General features: G+C 38.8%; 1 protein-coding gene across 1 annotated transcript in view; it reads right to left on the minus strand.

Annotated features, from left to right (window-relative positions):
* LOC140231604 (sodium-dependent multivitamin transporter-like) overlaps positions 1-25,207 on the minus strand; it is a 31,549-nt gene extending 6,342 nt beyond the window's left edge. Inside the window, exons 1-11 of the mRNA XM_072311755.1 lie at positions 25,069-25,207; positions 20,853-21,160; positions 18,527-18,746; positions 10,883-11,000; positions 8,255-8,322; positions 7,725-7,879; positions 5,096-5,233; positions 4,133-4,218; positions 3,708-3,754; positions 2,783-2,871; positions 2,119-2,282 (exon numbers count right to left, since the gene is read on the minus strand). Of these exons, the coding sequence (XP_072167856.1) occupies positions 2,119-2,282; positions 2,783-2,871; positions 3,708-3,754; positions 4,133-4,218; positions 5,096-5,233; positions 7,725-7,879; positions 8,255-8,322; positions 10,883-11,000; positions 18,527-18,746; positions 20,853-21,022 (1,255 nt within the window). The 5' untranslated portion in view covers positions 21,023-21,160; positions 25,069-25,207. The remainder of the gene's footprint in view (positions 1-2,118; positions 2,283-2,782; positions 2,872-3,707; positions 3,755-4,132; positions 4,219-5,095; positions 5,234-7,724; positions 7,880-8,254; positions 8,323-10,882; positions 11,001-18,526; positions 18,747-20,852; positions 21,161-25,068) is intronic.
* Positions 25,208-25,473: the final 266 nt, after the last annotated feature.

The raw sequence follows: 25,473 nt of genomic DNA on the forward strand, positions 1-25,473 counted from the left end.
CCAACAAGGTTTAGGAGGACTACACCCTCTACAACCAAAGAGAATTGTATATCCAGGGAGTTGTTAAAGAAGGAGAAGAAACAAGAACCTCTCTTTGTACCCAAGCTCAGTGTTGCAGAGAAATTATGCGCTCTATGACAAGTGTTGGTAAATTGCGTTTGACGAAAGACAGTATTTCATGTTAAGTATGCATCACTCCTCTGACAGCTGTTCGCTGTCCCTGTCAATATTTTCGGGAGCAATCATTTAGTGTACTGAGAACAGGACATGCGAACAAAAGTCATTCGAAAATGTACTTCTTTAAGTGTAAAATACTACTAAACACGCAGAAACACGCATTAGCCAATTACATAATCAGAAAAAACTAGAAATGTCGCTACGGCGACTGGTGTATGCCTCCGCCATAATGCATGGTTCTCCTAATAGGTCTATAGTACAATGTCTTGACAATGTGTGATGACAGTTTCACACAATTGGCAAAATATTAAAATGACAGGTTTGCCACAAATGTGCTGAATGTTCACTTTCCTAGAACTAGGTTCAATTGGATGAATGATTAAAACGTCAGAGTGCAGGTATTTGGGGGAACTGATGATTTTCACTTGACTTTTGACCCTTTTACAAGTTTATGCATTGAGTAATTTTCAAGGTATTGAGAAAAAGTATAATTTCAGTATCAAATGGTAAAATAGTATTATCAAAACCTGGCCTTTGACCTTTGACCCCACAGTTCCAAAGAGAATTACTGTTAGGTAGAACATGCATAAATATGTAAGTTTCATGACAATACCTTGAGTTACTTTTGAGATATGGCGGAAAAAGTGCAATTAGCACTTTCACTTGACCTTTGACCTTTTGGCAAGAAACTTCCCACAGAATATATATTGGTTTATACATGCATACATCAAGTTTTAAAAAAATCCTTCAGGCATTGCATAAATATAAGGAAAGTAGTTATATTTTGAGGAGTTGACCTTGACCTTTGACCCCCTGACCTTTGACCCATGACCCCCAACTTCCCTAGATAATCACTGCCCATCGGTACAAGCATATATACAAAGTTCCATGAAGATACCTTGAACCATTTGCGAGATATGGAGAAAAACATGAAATTTCAATTTTTTTTCACAAAATAACCTGTGACCTTTGACCTTTGACCCTGTGACCCTAAAATCCACACAAAGTATTATCCCCCAAGGATATACCCTCATACCAAGTTTGATGCAAAACCACCACACGGTTCTTGAGATATCGACAAAAACAAAACGGGACGGACGGACGTACGGACGGACGGACGGACGACCCGAAAACATAATGCCTCCGGCCACTTCGTTGGCGGAGGCATAAAAAAATTACGGAGCATAGCGTACAAAATTATTTACAATCCTGAGGTATCAGTAACAAGAAGATTTGAAGAAAAACTGGAAGGATTTGTTCCGTACCACATTATCACTAAGTTCCGTACAGGATTTCAACATTTTTCTCTGATATACGACAGCTTAAAATTGTTCAAATCAAGGACCTCTTCTTTGGTCTCCATATCCACACTCAATGGAAGAGCGGTTTGGAGCATGGAACATCAAAGACAGTGAAATGATGAGCATTAAATTGTCATGCTATAGAACCTAAGCATAAATTCCACAGATCACGAAAGGGATTCCACTCCTCTTAACACCTCCCTGGTATATCATGGCAGGAACATTCATGTTGAGTGTCTATTATTTAATTTTCCCGTTCTGTGATATCTTCCGTCTTCCCTGTCGTTCTCCTTTTAACAAGGAACATTCATGTTGAGTGTCTATTATTTAATTTTCCCGTTCTGTGATATCTTCCGTCTTCCCTGTCGTTCTCCTTTTTCCATATCTTTTGATTTTCTTTTATTTCTTCTTCTCTTCTTCATCTTATCCATCGTCCTCTTTGATTCTAATCTATAACAGTGTATCACTGGGGGATTTTTTTTTTATGTTCATAAGATACAGGGCTCTCTCCGATAAACTTTGGAAAGAAAAACAAAAATCTAGGCCGACAAACAATCCAGAGATCGCAAACGTCGCAAGACGTGACGCTGCCAGATGGAAGGTACTTCTTTCTTCGCACTAGGTTGATGGGTTCACTTACTGAGGAACTTTGACAGTGTGGTGTCGCAGGAGTCTTGTTGTCTGTCGACTATTTCACCCGAGTCTGGGGCTGCCTGATCGTCCCTGTGCCTCCACTTTCGCCATGGTTTCACGATGTCAACCAGGGTCACGGCCGCCAACGAGTTCAGTCCAGAAGTCACTGTGCTGTTGGTGGATTTCAACAGACAGGAGGATACACGTACATTGTACATGAAATTCGGTACATGGATGGATACGGACTAAAAAGCAAATAGCTTCTTATACAGGCACAAGGGATAGGTAAAAAGATAGACAAAGGAGGAAAGAAATGGTTTGTTCACATCCTATTTTGCTCTTTATCATCCATGCCAAGTCTGTGCTTCTTTCAACATTGTTGATGCTGAATCGTACCCGTCCACTGACGTGCCTTTATACAAGCAATACTATTTCCCTAAGAAAAACTATTTTATTTCATCACCACAACTTTTGCATGTTAATCTATCATCACTGGTGCTGCTGCTACGTTAACTACTGCTAACTTGACTATACAACTCTTCTCAGTTTCCCCTGCTGCTTCTTCTACTTCCTGTGACAACCAACACTTCCTTCGATTAAAACTCTACCAATCATGCTTTTGCGACAAAGTTTGCCTTTCAGTATCGCTAATGTACGTTCATTGATACTACCTGATCGTTCCGGCGTAGAGGGCAGCAATAAAAAGTCCTTGGATGCCTGGAATTCGACCAAACTCCTGGTTCACGAAGGTTATCAAGATCTGTTCGACAAAAGTGTATAGCAAGACTGAATGAAACATCATAACATACACATCTTCAGACACTACATACAAAAAAACAAAACAAAACAATACAAAATATATTGCAACTGATTGACAAATTGCCCTGCATCGACGTAAATAAGCACTGAATTGATCAGTGTTTTAGTAGTAGCCATGATAAAAAAATCATGGGCGTACATACTCGAGCGGGATTCGAACCCACGACCTCCTGATCACCGGACAGGCGTCATTTCATGAATTTGAATAATACAGAATATAATTGTATGGAAAAGCTAAAATCTAGACTTGTAAGTTTTAAGATATATTTGGAGCACTATTCTTTGTATCTTTTGGAAGCGTTGATTAGGCTTCTGACCAGGTTAAAAATGTAAGGTAAAACAAACAAACAAACAAACAACCAAACAACCAAACAAACAAACCAAAACTGCTGTTCTGACGACAATGGCAATAGTAAAGCCGATATGATATCCGTATTTCTGAGATTCTGAGAAAATTTGTTGCTACATTGTGTTAGTTTCTTCATAATGGAGGAGGTCCTCGGGAGAATTCTATGATGTCACTTCTAAGCACATATTATTGTTATCATTATCATTATTATTATTATTATTATTATTATTATTATTATTATTATTATTATTATTATTATTACTTTATTGTTATTGTTATTACCATTATTATCATTATTATTATTATTATCATCATCATCATCACTAAAATGTATAACCAAAACAAAACATATACAAATCTGCTAAGAATAGATCATTAATTGTCAGGCTGATTTATTTAGCAGTCAAAAGGAATGCAGCATGACATACCTGGTCACGTTTTCTATCATCTGGCACACTCCTTCCCGATCCCGGGTCTATGGAAGGAAAATTTCCAAAAATATTAAAAAGAAAGAAAGATGTATCTTCTTGTAATGACAAAATGCATGGACTATATGAAGAGATGGGATGAGAAAGAACTACAAATAAAGTTGCACATGCAATTTGCCAAAAAAAAAAAAAAAAAAAGCTTAATACCCGGCCGTATAAAAAAAGAGATAAAAAACAAACTAACAAACGCACGCGATAATCACAACGAAAGACAAGGTGAACGGGATCACAAGAGGGAAGTGTAACTGAGGCTAACACAAACAATAGAAGCATGAGCAAAGACACATGAATTCAAAGTTGCATTGAAAGAAAACATCTTGATAAAAATGATGACGTTTAAAAACAAAACACAAAGTAGAACTCACAGTTATAGTAGGCATACATGACGAGTCCGCTGAATGATACTAGAGCCGTCATGAAGAACTCCCCGGGCAAGCCGTAGAGGAGAGACCTGTAAAGAGCAAGAGTCGATAGAAGACGCCATTTGAAGATATTAATAGTTGAAAACTTCCATCACTTTGTGTGAAGGGGCGAAAGCTATCATTACCGCTTTCGTCTTAGTCGTTATTTCTGCAATCTCGGCTAGATTGTTTCCTGCATGCCATTGGAAAATTGGTTTTCTCCAGATGATATTCCCAGCACTTTTATCAAATCTCACCACCTGTACGGACATCGGGCGTCGGCATCACAATGTTTTTTTGGTTTTTCTTTTTCAATTCTTGTGATACATGTATTGTAATTGTAATGTTCAACTTGTTACCCGGGCAACTGCAATTGCAATTCGTTATTGCACACAATATTACATGAATTATTATTATTGTGTGACTTATGTTTATCTGTCCATTAGCAACTGTATAATCTGCAATCATTCATCAAGTGCGAATCAGTGTATGTTGCAGAATGGGGGTTATAATTCATTACAGGCCTACTGTGCCTTAGTACGTTTGTATGATATAGATTACATTCACATACATGCACATGTAGGCCCCTACAATATCTATTTCAAATGACGGTATGAATTGAATGTCGTGACACAATGATACGATAACAGAACATAAAATGAAAACAGTAACATAAAACGAATTCGCGGATACTCGGCTGACAAAACAGAACATTGCAACTTTTGATGAATGCACTATGAAGGATCATACTCCAGCAGTGAATGGTTCATTCTGTGAGGCTGAGGTTGTCACAAAAAGAAATAATAATAAAATAAACAAACAAGTTTTGAGTACAAGATAATAAGATAATATAGTGTTTATTTCTGTTACAAACAGCTGCACGTGAATGTTAAAAGGCAAGCAATGAACAGCGTCACGGGTACTCACCGCCGGGCGGCTTTGAGAGACTTGGCAGTGAGAAATCTCTGTACAGCAATCTGGTTCACCGACTGAGTCAACCCTTGGAATCCAGCACCAATGATGGCCCCCCAGAACGTCAGGCGGACAGTAGGATCCGGCGAAAACCTGAAAGAAGCCATTACAAACTTACACCATTAATGTGTGACTTAAAACCTTTTTTTTTTTTTTTTTTTTTTTTAGCATTCATCAGATAAGATGCATCAGATTGTGAGATTCATCTTTTATTGGTCTATGATGGGACATGAAAATTGTTGTTTCCACTGACCTGACATTTGTACAACAATCATGACAATATATACACATCGCACATGACAATTACATATCTCAATGAAAGTTACAATGATAAAAAACAGCACTTTACAAATCTATTACACAACCGTACATATACAATATGCATATGTTTATATTTTCGTGGACAGCGGATCATTGGGGGGGGGGGGGGTATTGTTTTGTGCATATGTTTGCTCTTTCTTTTGTGTGTGTGTGCAAGCATTCTCCATTCGTTTGTTCCTCTTTGATACACAATCTGAAAAGTAAATAAATACTCATTGTGTAGTTAGATGTACATGTAGTAATCTAAATCAACCATAATTGGCACCATGTGCTCGGCATGTAGGGAAATATACGAAAATTTTATTTACAGATCGAAGTAATTCCCAATATGATCGATCATAACTATATGAGCAAGTTCAGTGATGTAAAATAATATTTGAAATTGTTAATTATTGACATGATTGACGTCATACTGATGGGAAGATTTCAAACGATTCAATGTCGTTTTATTCATGAGCTGTACTCTACAGCAAAAACCACACGTTAGTTTGGCCCCTTAAAGGAGACCTCCGGATGATTTTTAGATTTTTACATTTGAACAACTATAAATTAGTTATACGGGGTACAGAGTTTCAGAATTTATAGTGATTGGGACGAAGGATAAGAATGTTTTCGAAATTTATAACAAATTGCAATGAACAAGGATGATGACATGTCAGCCTCATCATAAGAATGCATGAGTTGGGGCTCAAGGAAGCAGAACAAAAGAAGAAGGCATGCAGAGATTATACACAGGTGAACTTGCAAGCAAGTGATGTTGTAATGGAATTACGCTGCCACATTTCTGAAATATGTGAGGCTCCTATGTCATCGACACTGTTCAGTGTAATTTGTTTAAGGTTTTTCAAAGTATTGTTTCTCTGCTCAAGAACCTCAATAAATTCCACAAATCCATACATGGAACTATCGATTTATGTATCACATGATATGAAATTATGAAAATCGTCTGGAATGCCCCTTTAAGCGTTTTGTGCATGATTCATTGCCATCTAGGAAAATGACAAACTAAGAGATTAGGTGATCGCATGCCCTGTATCTTATTACATTGTGCTATAAACCATATTGGCATTACTAGTATCATTGTTAGGAAATGAGGTTCACACTGACTTTGGCGTTGTTTGTGGTTACGTGATATACGTGATATACGATTCTTTTCGATCCAGTTTCAATACGAACTCGGATGTTTCAAACGGATGTGGTCGAATCTTAGTGGCAAAACATCTCCCTCCCCCCCCCCCTCCTCTCTCTATCTTTCTCTCTCACTCAACACAACTGAAATCGTCAGATATGGTGACTTCGCGATGTGGCAATTAAGTCCTTAGAGAGATGATTATGTTTACAAGAGACACTGCTGGTGTTATGATTAGGTCTCAGAATTCAGATCAATCGGAAAATCAAGTGGACTGTGAGACGAAGTGCATTTCCTCGGAAGGTCGTGTTTTGATTTTGAGCTTGGGTCAGCAACGTTTAATCGATTAACACAAAACATTTCCTTCACTCACTGCGATGTTACTAGATTACAATAAGCAGAAAGGTGGGGATGTTGCCTTCCCCGATGTCAGAAAGAAAGACAGGGAAAGCTTAAAGGGATGGTTTAGTATTGGTGGAGATGGGAATTTGACTTTTAAATTTTTTCGAGATATCAGGAAACCACTTATGAAATAGTACAGAGGATACCATTCTAAAAGGAATTCAAAGTTTATTTGATGAAAATCGGTTTCGGTATGGTTGAGGCACCCCAAAACATTTGCCAAAACAGATTAAAACAAAGCGATAGTAATAAAAGGTGGATGTCACCTTTTATTACTCTTTATTGCTCTCTTTTGGATATCTCAGCCATTTCAAAACCACTTTTCATCAAATGAATGCTGAATTCCTCTTAAAATAACATGCTTTTTTATGTTTCATCAAAGGTTTCTCATTATTTCACCAAACAATGTTAGACATCTGATGTTAGGTCTCAACCAAAATTGTACAAAATACACAACTATTCCATTTCCTGAAACTATCAAGCAATATTCTCCACCAAGTGATGAACTCACTGCAATCATGAACTAACTGCGATCAATTTTATAAACAGAGTTTTTTTGTATCACCAGGAAAAAAAAAAAAAAAAAAAAAACTTGCAACAGAGTCTTTTAAAGACATCCGTCAGTGACGTTATGTCAACATGTACAATTATGCGGCGTTTAGTTTTAAAATGCTAAACAAACAAACAAAAGACGGGAGGGGGGGGGGGAGGAAATAACATCACGTGACCCACACAAAAAAGTTGAGGTGACCCTCTTCTCTGTTGAACTCCCATACATGCTCAACGCCACCCGCCCTAATGGAACCGAGGATGACCACGGTGAGGAAAGAAACGACCAGCACGAAGAACTGGAACACGTCGGCCCAGATCACTCCCTTGATTCCTCCCTGAAATCAACCATGAAGTAAAAACATCTCTCAATATTAGATACAATCAACTTATTGAAAGATCCGTTCACGATTGAGGATTTAATACTTTCAAAGTGTGCACCTTTACATATCATGCAATGTTATGTGACTTTTTGAAACGTCTGGCCAAATCGCTAATGAAGTTGTTGCACTTTTAATATTATGTGGACGTTCTCTCTAACACTCGATTTCCTTTAAGCAAACGTCAATGTAAGCTCGAAGCTACTCATTATATAGCAGATAAAGGGATACCCTGGTTACTTGTTGAAAGATTAAGTGAGATACCATCATAATTATTGTAATATATGATATTCATTACATAGCTGTTTTGTTTATTTGTTTTACCATACTTACGAGTGCAGTGTAAATGGTACACACAGCCCCACTGATGAAAATGGTGGCCGGCATCGGAAGACTAGTGACTGTGCAAGGAGAAACAAGCCGATGAATCACACCATGTAATATTTTCAAGTTCATAAGCCTTATTACTGTGTTGCTGTTTCTTTCGCATCGTGTCACAATACATATCTCAGCTCTCCACTGAAAGGCAATCACTGTCTCATTTGTTTTGACCTCGAGGGTACTGATCATTTCTAGCAAAATAGAAGCAGGTACGGGTTGTTCATTGGACAAGCTCAGTGTACACTGTACTTTATCAGGTTAGGAGCGTCTGTCAGAAGGATTTACTTCCTGGAATGAAATCTGAAGCACTTTGTACTGTGTTCGACACAGAACTGACGTGTCAACTTACGCTATGGACAGTTGGATCCCCCCCCCCCCTTTCTGGTAATTCGATTCAGTATGATTAGATATAGTTCATAGTGGCTACATTAGATAAGTTCATATATGGCTACATTGAAACAGGCACTCATTGGAGGAAAATACTGTTATAGACAATGTATTTTTTGAGTGCTATTTATAACATTCAAGCATGCAGTAAATTCCTATTGATTATCTGTTTGAATGTTGCTTTTCTGTTTATGTATAATCGAAATGTGTATGTATATGTATATATATATATATATATATATATATATATATATATATATATATATATATATATGTATGTATCTGTATTGTCAAACCATGTGAAAACTGAATTTCCTTATTGGACAATAAATCAAATCAAATCAAATCAAATCAAATCAAATACACTCAACAAGCATTTTCTTTAATGTGATATAATCACGTGTCAGTATTAATTGTCGTTGCATTTCATCGTGACTCATGTGTTTCGTTAGTCTCCGACATCCTACGTATTCCTGTCTTTCCTCATCGATTTTTTTTTCTTCTCTTTGAATTCCCCTCTAATTTCAATCTTCTCTTGATTATGATATTGTATACAGGAGGAATTTATCAACGTTGCCACTTTATTGTTATGGTATTATCATATTATGTAGACATTACAAACATATAAAATGATGTATTTGTATTTTCTTGTGCTGTGTACTGTAAATTCAACAGTTATTTTATAAGTGTTTTGTTAACATGCCACTCGTTTTGTATGAAACGGAGGACTCGGTTTTTCATGGAATTATGTTTCATACGCATTGTCTTGAACTTGAATAAAGTCATGACTTAACGAACAACAACAAGAACTTTGTACATCCTGTTCCTGGAAGAACAAACATTTATTTTCTTATCTGTTAACATATGATTATTGCTATGGACAGACACGTATGTGTTTGTATCCGTATCCGGACAATTACCCCCGGCTAAATACTGGTTAGTGGTAAGATTAGAGCAGAGATCAGGGTTAGGGTTAGGTTTAGAGTTGAGAGTATGTGTTAACCCTAATCAGGCTGGGGGGGGGGGGGCGGAATCCGCCCCCCCCCCCCTCGACGTTTGGCGCAATATTTTCGCAGCGCGATAAGCTCCTGCCGCGATGTTTCATGACTTTTTTCTTTCAAGTATCGCGCAACTTTTGACACCAAAATTGTTGCGCCCGCGCGTACCGTTTTGACGTGACGCCCGTTCGAAAAAAAATTGTCAACCCCAAAATTGCTCCAAAACGTGATTTTGTGTACAAATCCAATGCAAATTGTGTTTTTTCAATTAATTCACATAAAAATTCATATCTTGACTTAGAATGGACGAAATTAATTTATCTTAGCATAATAAAGCTTCAAAAAATGTCTGTGACAAATTTTGGCCAAAAAACAAACAAAAACAAAAGGTCGCAAAACAAAGAAATACATAAGAAATTCAAAGAACAATCAAATACAAAAGAAATTAATTTCGATACAGATTTTTTTTTTTATCCTATGTCTCAGGAGAATGATACAAGAAACATTTCTAAAAAGAAATTAGCTTAATTAGACCATTAATAAGTGATTTAAAGCCCCAAACTGATTTTATGCATAAATTACAATAATTAATTAATATAAAATATAAGAAAAAATTTTCGGAGAAAGCAACCATACATTTTGATAGTATACGTCGCGGGCGTCGCGTGTGCCGATTTTCGGCGCGATCACGCGTTCCATAGGCGAGATCTGAAGGGGGGGGGGGGCGGAATCCGCCCCCCCCCCCCCCCCGATATAGCATAGCCAAAAAAGCCCAGCCTGATTAGGGTTAAGGTTAGGGCTAGGTTCAGGATTAGGATTAGGGTTAGGGCCAGGGGAAAGGTCCGGGGTAATTGCCCAGGGGGTAATTGCCCTCGACCCGTTTGTATCATGTGTCGAAACAGGTGCTTGTTACATTTTGTACGGGCACGGCATCGAAATGTGTTGTCTCGATTTTAATAATACATTTGTACCGATAATAAAAATTGTAAATATATAATCTTTATAATTATCATGATTATGATTACAATCAACATCACAATTTGTATTCTTTCCATGGTCATTCAATTTGATCAGTTCCTCACTGTATACAACACTTTATTCACACGTTACACACACGCCCCTTTCTCATTACCTCACTGAATAGACACGCCCCTTTCCCCCTACACCTCAACATTACCTCCTTTGGAAAAATTACCTGCTTGGATGGCTAGAGCTGGTGCATACAAAACGATGGCTAGGTAGAAACTGGTATGAAGAATAAACATAGCCGTCCCGAAGATTCGAACCAGCAGGCCAAAGCGCAGGTGCAAATACTGCAATATGGACAATCACGAAAGTTGATAAACCAAAGCATAATAATATTGCGACTTGAAAACTTTTGGTGATTTCGTAGTCTCTGTTATAGCGATACATGAGATCAGAATAAAAAGCGACAGTGTCCTGAAAATATTTCCCAAGGGAATGTCATTTTACCCTTTCATTCAAAATCACAGAGCAGTGTTTCTCTTTACTGAACAGGTATTGCACATTAGGCTAAAAAAAGACAAAACAATAAGATAGAAAGAGTTATTCATTCTTATATAATCCTGTTCGTATCATCTTATTGGAAAGATACTGTGATAAAGTATTCGAAATAAGTGGTTTCGAAGCAGACAAGGAGTGAGTGAATGTTAATTCAAATTTTATACCAGGAAGGCTAGTATTCAGGTAAACAGGGGGTGTTTCATTAAGTTAGTCAGCGCTGACAAGTTGTCAGTCTCTGACAATCACCATAGTAACAGTCAGTGACCAGAGCATCTCAGCCAATCAAAACCAAGGATTTTGTTGAAATTGTCAGAGACTGACAACTTGTCAGCACTGACTAAATTGATGAAACACCCCCAGGACTGTATTTTGAAGGTATACATCTGTACTACAAGCCGTGTATCAATGAACATGTATTTCAGAGACTTGCCTCTTTTATTCATTACTTTCGCGTTTTGATAACATTCCACTTTATGAAGCTTATATTACGAGACAAATCTTGACTTCAAATCCACACAATAAATGTGCTGTTTATAACTTCAAGATTTCACATCTTAACATTACGGACATTTTATACCAGCAGTTTCAAGTTTTGCGGGGGGGGGGGGGAGGGGGTGTTAACTCATATTTGCCTTTTATGGTACGGTATCTACTATACAGGTTCCGTATTATGCTAACAGTAATCGCATTACATTGTACAAACAGTACGCAAAGATATTAATAGAAACTGTGATAAACAATGCTGCAACATATAATACATTGTGCATGAAGATTTTTAACCACGCAGAAATACTTACTATGACATACAATGTATACAAGGTCATATAGACAAACACACACAACCAATCAAATATAGAAACTCAAACTTATACAACACACGAGTAATTTCATTGAATTATGTCTGTTCAATGATTTATGGACAATATTACATCCTTGATACAGAAATGTTTTCTCACACAACGCCACAAAACGCGTCATGTTGCTTCTTCACATGCTAGTAAAGGCAACTATCACTTCAGAAAAGAAAAGGGCTGAGTAAATGATATATCAGCTTTGAGATCCTTCACGCCTGTCAATATGCGATTTCTGATGGCAATTATTGACTTTGAGTCTGCTCTCATGTGTGACATTGTCTACACGCTCATCTAGCAAATACCACTCGAACGTCTCTACCAGGGAAAAAATACACTGTTAATATATGGCACTGCTGAACTGCATAAGAAGCACACACAGACACTAGCATGCATTCATAACACAATTATCCACATACATTGTTCACTCACGTAAAAAGCTCTTCAGAAATAATAAGGGGTAAGCAAATTCAAACTGCACTGCTGCGAAATATCAAAATGGCTTGCCAAAGGTGGAAAATACTCAGATATTGATAGAGGCAAGTACAACTGGACATTGTTATGCAGTAGCATGTGTGCATTCCGAGCCCCTCTGATGAAACCATCTTAGAATGAGACAAGGAAAAAAAAATCAAACCAATGCCCTTTGTCGCCGCCATGAGGCCCACAAGAGGACGAAATGATCAACCTGGTTGATATAACTTTCCTTAATCATGGTTGCTATATTTTTGACTTCGAAATAAAAACATTTGCCTATTACAAGGTCAAGATTGAGTGTGGAATTGCTACGTCGCTGCACTCTGAATTGGATATGATTCTACCCTTTGCCCTGAAAGCTTTGGAATGCCCAAGTTGGTAAATCTCAATACCAGCCGGCGGGTAACTCCGGTTAGCCTATTCCTGTGCTTCCTTTCCGCGCTGTATAGACATCTAATCGTCCGAGAGGTGTAAGTGTAACGTCTATAGACATTCTAACCCAAGTCACTCAACCATCCCAAAATGAATAGAGGGGGTCAGAGTCTCAGCCCGAACACAGTCTTTGTATAGTCGTGAAGGGGGGGGGGGGATGTCATCAGAACGCATTTTCTTTTTAACTTGATTAAAACAGTGCAACACAGCAAGAAACAAAGAGTGAAGGTATTACGAACTAACAAGTGCGAAGGAAACTATTAAAAAAAAAAGAAGATAAAAATGATGAAAAAAAGGTGTAAATCTTGTTGTCTCTAAAGACCTGTTGGCTTAGTGGGAGCCCAAAGAAGATCGCTGCCCGAATATCTCTTGAATTCTCTGGGTGTTGTTCCTGAAACGTACTTGCTATTTATCAATGGTCCCATTAAGGACATTCCACCTCTTTATGTGTATATGCCACTGGACAGGGACGGGACGCTAACGAGTGGCAGGCTAATGGTGGGCGAATATACTGCGCGACATTACAACATGTGTTTGGAGGAAGGGTGATATGGTACCACAGTGTTACTCCTTGTAATTCATCCTCTACGTCAGGGAATGTATTTACCAACCGGACACGATGGCTTCTGCATGACCCGCTTTTCAAGCACACAGAAAGTTATACTACCCAAACACGCAAGTTGCATAAAAGTGCATGCTTGGGAAACATCGGGGTCTATATGCACGATATCGGTCTTAAAAACCGGAGAGGAGTCGCCATAAAGGCGGTGGGATGAAAGTCAGCATTTCATTGGCTTCCTGTTTTTTATACTGCAATTGCAATCTGCCCTAGTCTGATTAGAAAATACACGATGGGAAAATCGACACGTGGTCATAGCATGACAAGCATATCAACGAGAATCTAAAACTGTCACATTTCAAACACGAAGTACACATCCAGATTATCAACTTGATCTTCGTTAAAGTTCGTCCATTTGCCTTAAATATAGCAAAAAGTTCTTGTACAAGCCCCTCACACTTTCCAGTTTATTTCAGCTGAAGTCGACAGATCAAACCTACAATTATTTTGTGCTCCTTTTCTTCCAATACTGTGCAGAACCTCCTTGGAGTATGTAAGATGAAAGGGTATTATTAATGCAGATAGTCTTGGCGTTTGAACAATAACAACAACAAAGTGTTTATGGTCCATACAAGATTACAAATTTGGTACCTAGAAACTGACTATGTAGTTGCCAAAGTCAAAATCTCTAATTTTCTCCTGGAAGATGGTGACTAAACGTGAGCTGATGGCACTTTGTGCCAAGGAGTTCCACAGACGTGTGTGGGGGAAAATATGCCCTTCAGCTTTAACAGTGTTAAAGCAAAGCACGGCACGTGCCTCTTCCGGGCTCAGCAGTGAAACATTACAGTGAATGAAACATTACAATACGATTTTGAAATAATGCTTCCGTAGCTGCTGTTCGGCATAGGCAAAAAATAGGTTTGTCAATTCATCATGAACATGAATTAATTCAGTGGTGTGATGCATTATTAATTTGAACTCTCTCTACCAATAACGAGGTCATTTGTTCTGTTTTACGATAGTTTACAATGACCGCACCAGGTAATTCCAAAATATTAGCTTCCAAAACTTAGATCCACAGCAATATGATTCCTTTGAGTGATATTGCATAAATTGTCATGCGCCTTCACAGCGAAAGAAGTATTTGAACAACACGAGGAGCGATTAGCGGTAACAGTCAGTCCGCAGCACCCGATAATTCGCTCGTATTTATTCAACTCGTATGCAAGCCCGCTCTAGGCTTGCATACGTAATAAGCTGCGTAAGGGGATTTTGTCCTTGGGCTTTCGGCAACAAAAATACACCTTATGTTCACAAATTTGGTATCAAATTCAAGGAAAATATGTAATCTATCATCACATGTTACTCAAATTATTGTAAATGAAAAATATCATAGCGTAATTTGAGCTTGAAAAATGATGAAAAAAGTAATTCGTGCAGTGCATGTTCAAGACGTCAAAAAAATATCAAATTCACCTTGCGTCTCAATGAAAATGCTTTATTTGGTAGTCCATCTCCTAATCTTTGTATCAATGTAAACATCTTGACAATTTGTTGCTTAATCCGGTCAGGAACCAGTAAAATATACATCGATGTCAGTGCTGATCAGCTTGAAACCGTGTAATCTCAAGAGTAAGCTCTCTCATTGGACAGCGCTTGCATTCAGCGCTTGCATCACATCATTACGCTGCTACATAACGGTTTCATGCCACTTGCGGTTTCTTGGCACGCGTGTAGTTCAAGCGCTGAATGCAAGCACTGTCCAATCAGAGAGCTCTTATCGCGCCACTGTTGACTTTGTGTGGAGCGTACTTCCGGCTTAGGAGTGAATTTTACAGACATTTAAAAACGGAAAAACTAGTATAAATCATGCTTGCGTCTCCTTGACTCCAATATATGATGAACATCTAAGTTTCCTCTCTACGAAAAAGCCAAAATCAGAAACAACAGTTTCTTAATCCGGTCAGGAACCAAAAAAGAACTTTAGACGACAAAATCTTCCGTGAAAAGCAGGTAAAATTTACGCAAATTCAACTGATTATTTAGGCATGATAAGATCCGATGTTATACTCAAATTTAGTATCAAAATAAAGATCTAAGACTGGAGAACAATTTACCGTGACTTGTAGCCATGACAAATGTATGTACAAGTCGCTACACTGTGAAAACCATAGCCCTATCAAAGTCTCGCAAAATCTCGCACGACGAGACACCTTTCGAACGCAAAGATCGTCAACGAGAGTGCTGAATAAATCTTGCTGGATCGGCTCATTAGCATACGTGCTGCGGACTGACTGTAATGTTTCAGCAATGTAGTCTTAACGAGGATCTCTCTGGGAGGACACAACAGCTACGATAGGAATGCCACGCAAAAGGTGTGAAACAGATGGCATCTGCACAGATGGACCGGAAGAAGTGACACGGTCGCATGGCAACATGGGTGAGACCCAAGTTTGGATAGACTTGAGTTTTACATGACGCCTGCAAACAAAATGTGAAGGTCGCGGAATCTGTATTCCTGTAAACAGGAGAGAAGTGTGATATGATCCCTGTGTGCGTGTGTGTGTGTGTGTGTGTGTGTGTGTGTGTTTTGTTTTTAATTTTGGTTGTTTGTTTTGCGTTTGTTTGTTTTGTTTTGTGTATTTCGTGGATTTGTTGCTTTACATTTTTATATGATTTTTTTTTTTTTTTTTGGGGGGGGGGGGGGGGGAGGTAGGGGTGAGTGCTGCTTGACAAGTTGCAATAAAGTTTAGTTCATTCGTGTCTGCACCCCTGCCCCCATCTCAATACTGTGGGATATGACGCTGTTGTATGGACCCAGTACATACTACACCCCTGCTGCGATGTTGCCGTGGGAGCATACCATGTGTTCATTTTGCGTACGTAATCGACTCCTGATTGCGTGACATCATTGTGAAAAACTAGGTTTTGGCACATGCTCATATTTCACTCTGTGACAAACAATTTATGATGTAATGAAGTTTGGGTAGTTTACTACAGGGCATATATCGTTTACAAGGACAACGTTACAGCGCCATAACGTAAGGTTTGAGACTGTTTGACCGACTTCTACACGTTACTCATACAGAGGGGTCCTACTCGTGATGATGAAGAAGAGCGTATGACAACATGCTTGTCATCGGCGTCTTGGCTGCCTGATAGTGTTTGTTATTGTTATTTTTAACTCTACAAACGTCGAGAAAAAAACTACCTTATAGCGACTGTTCAGAGAAAAACTGAATGTCCGTGGAATAGAATTATCACAGAGTGCAGCAACAATTTCATCCTTTTGGTAGGCAACAGAACTTCAAGTCAATACCCCTCTCTGATGTAATCAATAATTACAGAATGGAATTGCACACTAGAGTGGGCAGAAATTTTATTATAGAGATCATACTCCAGTCAGTATGTTGCGAATCATTGTTATATACAGAGGAGAGAAATAAAAGTAATTTCTCATTTTCATTTACATTCCTGAGATATCCGGTTGTAATGGCTCTGTAGTCAGCAATGCACAATCAAATACATTTTTCTCATTATCTCTACACTGATTCAGGTACATTACCGATCGATTAAGGTGAGGAGATAGTGTTCTCATCAGTTAATCTGAAGTGACAATCTGCTCAGCATATTTCCCCGGACGGTAACGCCGTGCAAACTTGCTTTGCAGCACGCGTAGTCACCGTGTTCCATTGCATCTCCAGCAAATCAAATATCGCTCCTACATTTTTTTTTTTCTGAGCTACCAAACCCCGTCCCAACCCACAAACTACACACAGCTAACAGACACACACGATGACAAGCGTCCAACTATACTGTGGACATCATTCTAGTAATTATCTCCGTTATCTATCATCGCGTCATCTCATTTCACTAAGGCCTATTCATACGAATTTCCATCGAGATCTGCTGAAATCAAAGGTAATCAGTTAGAACTGACTCATTCATTAAGATAACGTTCATAAAAAAAAAAATTGACAATTCACTCAGTAGTTCAAAGAAAAAACAAAAAACAAAACAAAACTCCAAAGCATTTGATAGATCCGAGGAGCCAACTTTTTTTTTTTCAGTTTTCTCCCCAACACTCGTTTGGCAGGAGTAAACAACTTATTATGAATTGATCGTAAAACCCAACTTTAATCAGCTGTGTAGAGTGTTTCGCAGCCAATATTTACAAAATCAATCGCATCAATCGAACATCCTCCATATTGCATTTTCAGCTGCAGTCGTCGACATATTTGCTATAAATGTGTGCAACGTTCGCAGTGATCTGATGATTTGTGACATTCCTAGTGCCATTGCATCCTGGTTTTGCGGAATTATGACTAAAATATCAAAATACATTTTAGTCGGTACTGTTCTGCGTGACGTCGATATGTAAGTAATCCCACTACTACCTGAACGTTTTATATAAAACAACAAAACCTGAACAGTGTGAAATATTTCGTTGTAAAATACCCATCCAATCGAACGAGAAATGACTAGGATGAAACGCATCAAAGCATACTATTACGACAGAGGCATAAATACATATGTATATTGAGGGACACAACCCTGATTGTCGATGAACTACTCACTATGTGGTCGTTTCCGCCGTAGTTATTTGTTTTTCATCTCATCGATCTTGTTGTCTCTCTTTACTCAGCTGCAGCTCCGTGTCAACTGTTAGAGCAGTCTTTTTGTTTTTAATTTCTAATTCGGGCTAAATGGTTTTTCGTCTTCTAGTCTCCATTTGCTTTGTAGGCTAGTATTTTCTCTATCCATGGCTTTCACTGTCATATTTACTGCGTAAATTGAATTATGAGTAGTTGCACCTGTATACATAGGCCTACATTGATTGTAGTATAACTACTATAAGCTGTCTTGCATGATAAATACCACAGAAACTGACACAACATTAAAGCGTCTTAAGTGTTCGATTAATCGGTCGATCAACCACGAACAGTCGTGTTTCCGTCATGATGTATACCACCGCTTTCCCCTTTCTTCTCACCTGGTAGGCACTGACCAGCCCCAGGCCGTAGTAGACAGGGACGAAGACGAAAATGGGGACGGAGACCCTGATGATGAAGCTAAATGAGACCAGCCAGTACTGGATACCGTTTTGGTAGATCTCAGCCGGATGACCCAACAGTGTGATCGCCGACAGGAATGATACTACTGTCGATAGTGCAATCGGAAGACTGGACATGCTGCGATCGGCCAACAAGAACCTATGTGAAAAAATGAAAGAAAGATCAAAGGTTTCCTTTTCTAACTACCAATAATGGACTAAGCAGCCCTCCCTGCGATTTCCGAAATCAGTTGATACCGGACGTATTTGTGTAAATGACAGTAACATGCACAATGCCTAAACTGAAGAAGACGTCGTTGATGGAATGTTGCGATTCTTACGTTAGTGCGCTTTGTCTTACAGACTATACAGTTATACAATTACCGTAGCTGTAATTCATCTGGGTCTATATATACACTGTACTATAATATAATAAAATGGAACATAAAGGTTCTTTCTGCTTGATTTCGGTTGAGTCTCAACTCCCAGCATGCAATTTCATAATGTTACAAAATGTTGTTACTCTGAAATAGAGTTATTGCATGCCACAAATAATGATAATTGTGCGAGAGATTTGAAACAATCCGCGATCAAGCTGATCTATTTGGATCTTCAAACGGACTGTTGCCTTGTTTTCCTTATTTCATACCTAAAATGATACGTCAGTGTCCGTGTGGAATGGAACTGTGCTTGAAGACAGCGCTTCTATACCATTCGTTTTTTGAGGCCCAGTAACATGTGTAGATCAAATACTATTCTCCTTCTTCTTGTTCTTGATCTTGTTCTTGTTCTTGTTCTTGTTCTTGTTCTTGTTCTTGTTCTTGTTCTTGTTCTTGTTCTTGTTCTTGTTCTTGTTCTTGTTCTTGTTCTTGTTCTTGTTCTTCTTCTTCTTCTTCTTCTTCTTCTTCTTGTTCTTGTTCTTGTTCTTGTTCTTCTTCTTCTTCTTCTTCTTCTTCTTCTTCTTCTTATTATTATTATTATTATTATTATTATTATTATTATCATTATCATCATCATCATCATTATTATCATCATCATCGTTTTGGAAAGACATGGCAGCCAAACTGCAAGAGCTTCGTGGCCCATAGGTTGAGAAGCGTCAGGTTTTCTGGAATGTTCATTTGTAAAAGGAATCCTGCTGTTAACGGGAAGGATATTTTACCCCGTGTGACTGATCATGTTTTGTGGGTATACCGCGCAAGTTGTTAACTGTGGAGCCAATAGATTAAGTGCTGTCAGAAAGGAAAGTCTGACTTTATTCAATCAATTGAAAACTTGATGGAATGACTGCAATGGGTTACTAATCACTATATTTATTCGTTTATTGAATCACTTGTCTGTTTTCATGTTAAACAACAAAAATATGATAGGCGGGATGCATGACGGGCGTTGCCTTACACTAATTTTCCCGGCCTCTGACGTCAACATTTAGATGAAAAGAATGCCAAATTCACGGTACACATACCTTTGAATTCCTGACCTGCACGGTGAAGTCGTATCGCGTCGACGTGCTTGTGTGTGAATGCGTGTGTGCGTGCGTGTGTGTGTGTGTGCGTGTGTTTTCCCATCCGTGTCAAAAAAGACAATGGCCTACGGAATATCATTCTTAACCGTGTTTGGAATGAAGGCGTGGTGGGTTAAAGCCTGATATTTAATACACACCACCAATCTTCTGTAGAGTAAACGAGTGCCATTCAAGTATTTCACCAGTTTGCTGCACAATGCAAGGGTACAAAGTCCATTATATAATAATATGATATCTGTGAATGAAAACAACAGTCGACGCTCTATGACAGGCATATTTCAGAAAGTGACAACAATATCCATAGACGACTGAAGCAGTTCATTACGAAAGCAAAACTAATTCAAAACATGCTGTATAGATTGCATTACAGACAGCAAATTTGTGCTGTCATTATGCAATCGTCATTATACGGTTATTACTACAAATATCACGACTACGCTTCAGATCGGAGTACCATGTGTTAAAAAAGACATCTAAAATTAAAGCGCCGAATATTTTGTAATCTGTATTTTCGAATCTGGTTAATCAATAGATGAATTAGTAAACTATCAAACCAAATATGAATCTACAGCAATACAATAATTCATTGCGATTTTTTTTCTCTCTCTCACACGAGTTCCCTGATTGCGACAATATCAAATTTATTAGACATTCAAACGCGAAACCAAAATGACAAGAAAAGAAAAAGGGTAAGAGTATCCTCTATAGACTCCAATTTCACAATCAGTACTCCCACTATACCTTCTCGTTGTTGTCTGTCCACCACCTGCGAATGCGTGGTAGAGACCTGTGGCTAGAGAAGCCGCCAGCATTGCGCTAAAGACCACGTAATCGATGGCGGAGAAAGGCTGGTTGTTTCCGTTCATCGTTGCATTGGTGCTCGCCATCGTAGTGGTCTCGTTTATGTCCATGGTGGTCGGAGACTGTTGGACGACTACGACGGACAAGTCGCAAGGGCGAGTCTTTCACAACTCACGTTGCTCTCACTGCTCGATTTACCCTCGAATATACACTTTCACAGTGCGTAGAAATACTCGTTATTATACCTCCTGCATTTTGATGAAATTAAACCAAATAGCCAATCAAAAGAAAATATAAGACACAGAATATGTATATAAACATTTCGCATTCTACATGATATAAATGAGATGACAATTATATAAATTGTTGCAACTCTTCATACGTCTGACAACGGACGAAGGGTGTGGCTGGATCCAGGTTTGATTTCTGTATATGTGACTAGATGGTCGCATATCTGACATCGGTTGTTCCCACATTTTGGTTTCCAGTATAGGTCTGATTGTTTTGTGGACTTGTGATCGTGTTAGCAAACTTTTGAGATAAGGTGGCTGTCGTTGGAAATGCAGGGGATGTACTGCTACCTTGGGGGCTAGGAGTGATTGAACTTGTTATTCCTTCCTAACCTCCTTCATGAATTGCTGTGATGTTGGATGGTAAAAAGTGGTTACAAAAACCTTGGGTGTGTGAGAGTCTTTGATCTATAGACATCAACAGCTGATCAAGGACTCCTTTACTTCCTTGGTAACGCGGTTGCAATATTGTTACGACTTACTTGTTATTGTTCTCTCAATATCAACACTAAGAAAGAGCGAATCGCTCGAAAATCTGTGTGCCCAAATAAACCGTGAATACAGCATGAACTTTGTTTCAGTTTTGATGATATTATCACGCCAACACGTTGACACCTTACTGTTGTAATCATGTCTTTATTGATAAGTAAAAACAAAGGACATGTTGACATATATACCAGGTCCATGGTCCTATTCTGGACACATGGCAGGTAATGACACACTTACAAATACTTACAATGAACAAATAACAATATAGAAATATTTGTAACAGATTTGTGAGGTTGACAACAATCACAAAAAAATTCATTAATCACCGTACACTTCCCCACACAGTACACATACACTGTATTACATTCCTGATTGCTGAAGTGCTAATCAATTGCACTAATTTTATACTTTCCTGGATACGTATTACATAATTTTGAGTTATTTAAGTGTCAAAAACCAATGACTCATTTCGTTATTTTGTCCAGGATGTTCCATCACATTTTCTAACTGATCAAATGAAATTCGAATAAATCATTATATTTGTCCGGGATACATGCAGTGTTCGCGTGTCAATCCAATTTTACCCATTTATACACTTTTTTGGATAAGTGCCGAATGTAATTCCAGTAAATCATTAAATTTATCCATTTAATGTAATAATTCTCAATACACATGATTATTACATATTATTAATTGTCTTTCATACTTACATACACTACATTTCTAAGTGATTAACGTCCCCCAATTCTGTTCTTTTCTTGCACAGAATATGGTGAATGATGAAACCTTTTGCATAGAATGTCTTGATAGAATGCAGTATGGGACTTTGTTTGGATTTATATGTTTTGAGTAGGCCTTTCAGTCGTCTTCAGTAGTGTTTTCAAGTGTTATCTGTCCCTTGCTCCGATCTCGATGGCAAGGAAAGAAGGCTTATAGCCATGTGTTATAGTTCATTAAATAATACTTTGTATTTCTCTATACTTTTCTTTCATGAGCGGCCTCAGTGTTAGGTTCGAATGGTACTGTCAATTCAACAGTTAGGATTTGCTTTACTCTTTCTAGCAAGACTACTATGTCTGGTCGTTGATTAGTTGTAACTACGTGGAGTGGAATCGTTCCGCCTGCCACTTTGCACCCATCTAGATCAGCGTATGACATGAATAGTGAGAAGAGACTCTTTGATCGTATGGTAAATATATTGCAATGTGTTGTTGTGTCTCCATTCGTACCTATGATTACACAGTGTTCTTACAATATACATAGTATATTTACTGATGACCACTGAAGTATGGTGCCCTTATTCGAAACTATTGTAAAGCATTTATGGGTGGACCGTGATACAAGGTCAGGCCCAAATCTTGATTTCAGAAGAAAAAAAAAAACCCAAGAAAGGAATTACAAAATGTACGTGTATTTGGGTGTGGTGGAGTTGCCACATATCTGTGGTTTGTTCAATCGAAACGCTGGACAAGGAGAGTGGCGTCATGTACTTTTGAGAAGTACTTTGTGACAAAGAGTACCAATTAATGATAAACTTTTTCCAGCTCTATTCGTAAAAGTTAATAAATGTATACAGCAACGAGGGAGGGGGAAAGAGGGGATATGAAATGCAATCACCACTCAATATTGACTTTTGTCATCGATGGAAGGGTATGGAAAAATGAATCATGTCCATTTAACCGTAATATTCCGAGAGAGGTCCATGTAAAGCTGAGGAGATTAGTCGAGATGAGGGATACCAATCACGCCAGTTTGCTAACTGGCGTGATTGTTTTTCATTTTCCAGCTTCTCCGTTGAATCTGGCCAAACAGGCATATTTTGGACTCTTCTCGAACAGGGCTCGCGCCATAACTATCGTTTATCTGTCTTTATCGTACATCACGCTGATGATTAAATCATGGGGGTTTCTACCTCCATGATTAAAGGTACCTTTTGGAGCTTCTCAGTAACATGGTGAGCTCTCATTGCATACGATGGTGCTTCACTTCCCTCTTCCCTTTTTGGGAGGATGGGGTAACAAACACACAAGCACATGCACATGCACACTCTGATACACAACACATGTACAAACCGATTTCTGAGGGGAAATTCGTGAATTAAGTCATTGTTCTCACGGGCGGATCCAGGAATTCCGCAAAGAGGGGGCGCAAAGCGAGGGAGCGTATCGAGCGGGGGCAGGGGGAGGGTGTGGAAGGCAGGAGGGTGTACCCCCTCCCACGATAGGGCGTTTTGGTTGTTGTTGGTGTTGTTTATAATGGTCATCGTGCGATTTCATGCATACTTTTGGTATTAAAAATATACAGGGACACGCCCTGAATCAGCCATTTGTTCTAACCGCCATTGTAAAATCAAATACATTGAGAATCTTCATCAATATTGTATCTCAATTTCTGAGCTATAGCATGCAGAATATTCATCACCTCTATGTATGTCAGGATGTTTAAAGGACCCTCACGTTAATCCTGGTCCTGTGAAATTCAGTGTCATGGTGATTCTGCTGATGAAAGTAGTTCTTCACATTAACAATTCAGGGATCTTTTGGTCCAATTTAAGTGTCAAATGTAATTTCATTTATAATTCTTTTTTCTATCTCTCCATCCATTGAACTATTCTCCACAAGCGGCTCTTTCTTATACCTTTCCTGGTGTCATCACCGTTATCAGTAAAGGCAACTGATTTAGCCTAAACCTAAAAGTTGGCCTACTTAATGCATCTTGCAATAACCAGGTGGGTGTAATTTACACACTAACATCAAAAATTGAAAGGTCTTATTTACATACAAAATAAATTCCACACTTTTTCTGCCCTATAATCAATCACTGAACATTTTCCACAGAGTAGACCTAATCACTCATAGTATTGTAGCTATGAAACACGTCTTGTTATCATTAATTTGCGCATTGGTCAAGGTTAACTTCACAAATAATGACGCAGCTTAGCATGAAAGTCAAGGGGCGGAGCTGAGTGGACGTGGGTGCAGAATAATATTTGAAAAATGATTACAATTCGTTGTGATATCTGTAAACCACTTCCCGGGGATCACTTCACACCAGTAGACGCCAACATGGAATAGGATCCCAGGAGACCTTTGATAGGAAGGTGGAAGACAGACTTTCCACCACCGCCCTTCTAAATTAGTAGACCGACTAACGTGACGCTTGATCTTACGAAGCGCATGATCAATACCAAGAAATAACGTGTCAGAGCAAATGCACTGCGTGCGCATCGCATCGCATCGCATCTGACATACCTCCTCCACGCCTTTGCCCTTCCCCACTACTAGACTGCCACAACCGGGCGTGGTTGCATTCATTTGTGAGGTGGAAATATCTACACCAATGTAAGACCAAACTATAAAGTCATCAGGAGTACTTACCCTGTCTTTTGGTTACAAGACAGAACCCTGACTGAAAGAAGCTAGAATCATCAAATGCTAGAATATTAGGGGTATAATGGCTAGCATCGGCACAGCTCCGGCGTTCGGTCTATTCCTGAAGGCTTCCTTCGTTTCCCGGCACCAACCGTGCGCAGTTCAGTTGACGCTGCCTGATCTTCCAACGTGTGATTTGTAAACACTCCGCCGTTGTACAGCTACGTGTAGTAATGTGTGTCGCATGCGTCTAGCAACCAATCGGTTGGGCGAACTCTCATTCATTCATCGAATTCTATCAACGACGTCCACATAAAAGGGCCGTGCGCGCACACGAAGCGTTACCACAACTGAGAGCGCTCTGATTGGTCCTTCATTTTTTTTTTCCTTTTTTTTTTTTTTTAATATCCG

The sequence above is a fragment of the Diadema setosum genome, chromosome 8 (genome assembly GCF_964275005.1).
Source record: "Diadema setosum chromosome 8, eeDiaSeto1, whole genome shotgun sequence".
Classification (NCBI taxonomy): Eukaryota; Metazoa; Echinodermata; class Echinoidea; order Diadematoida; family Diadematidae; genus Diadema; species Diadema setosum.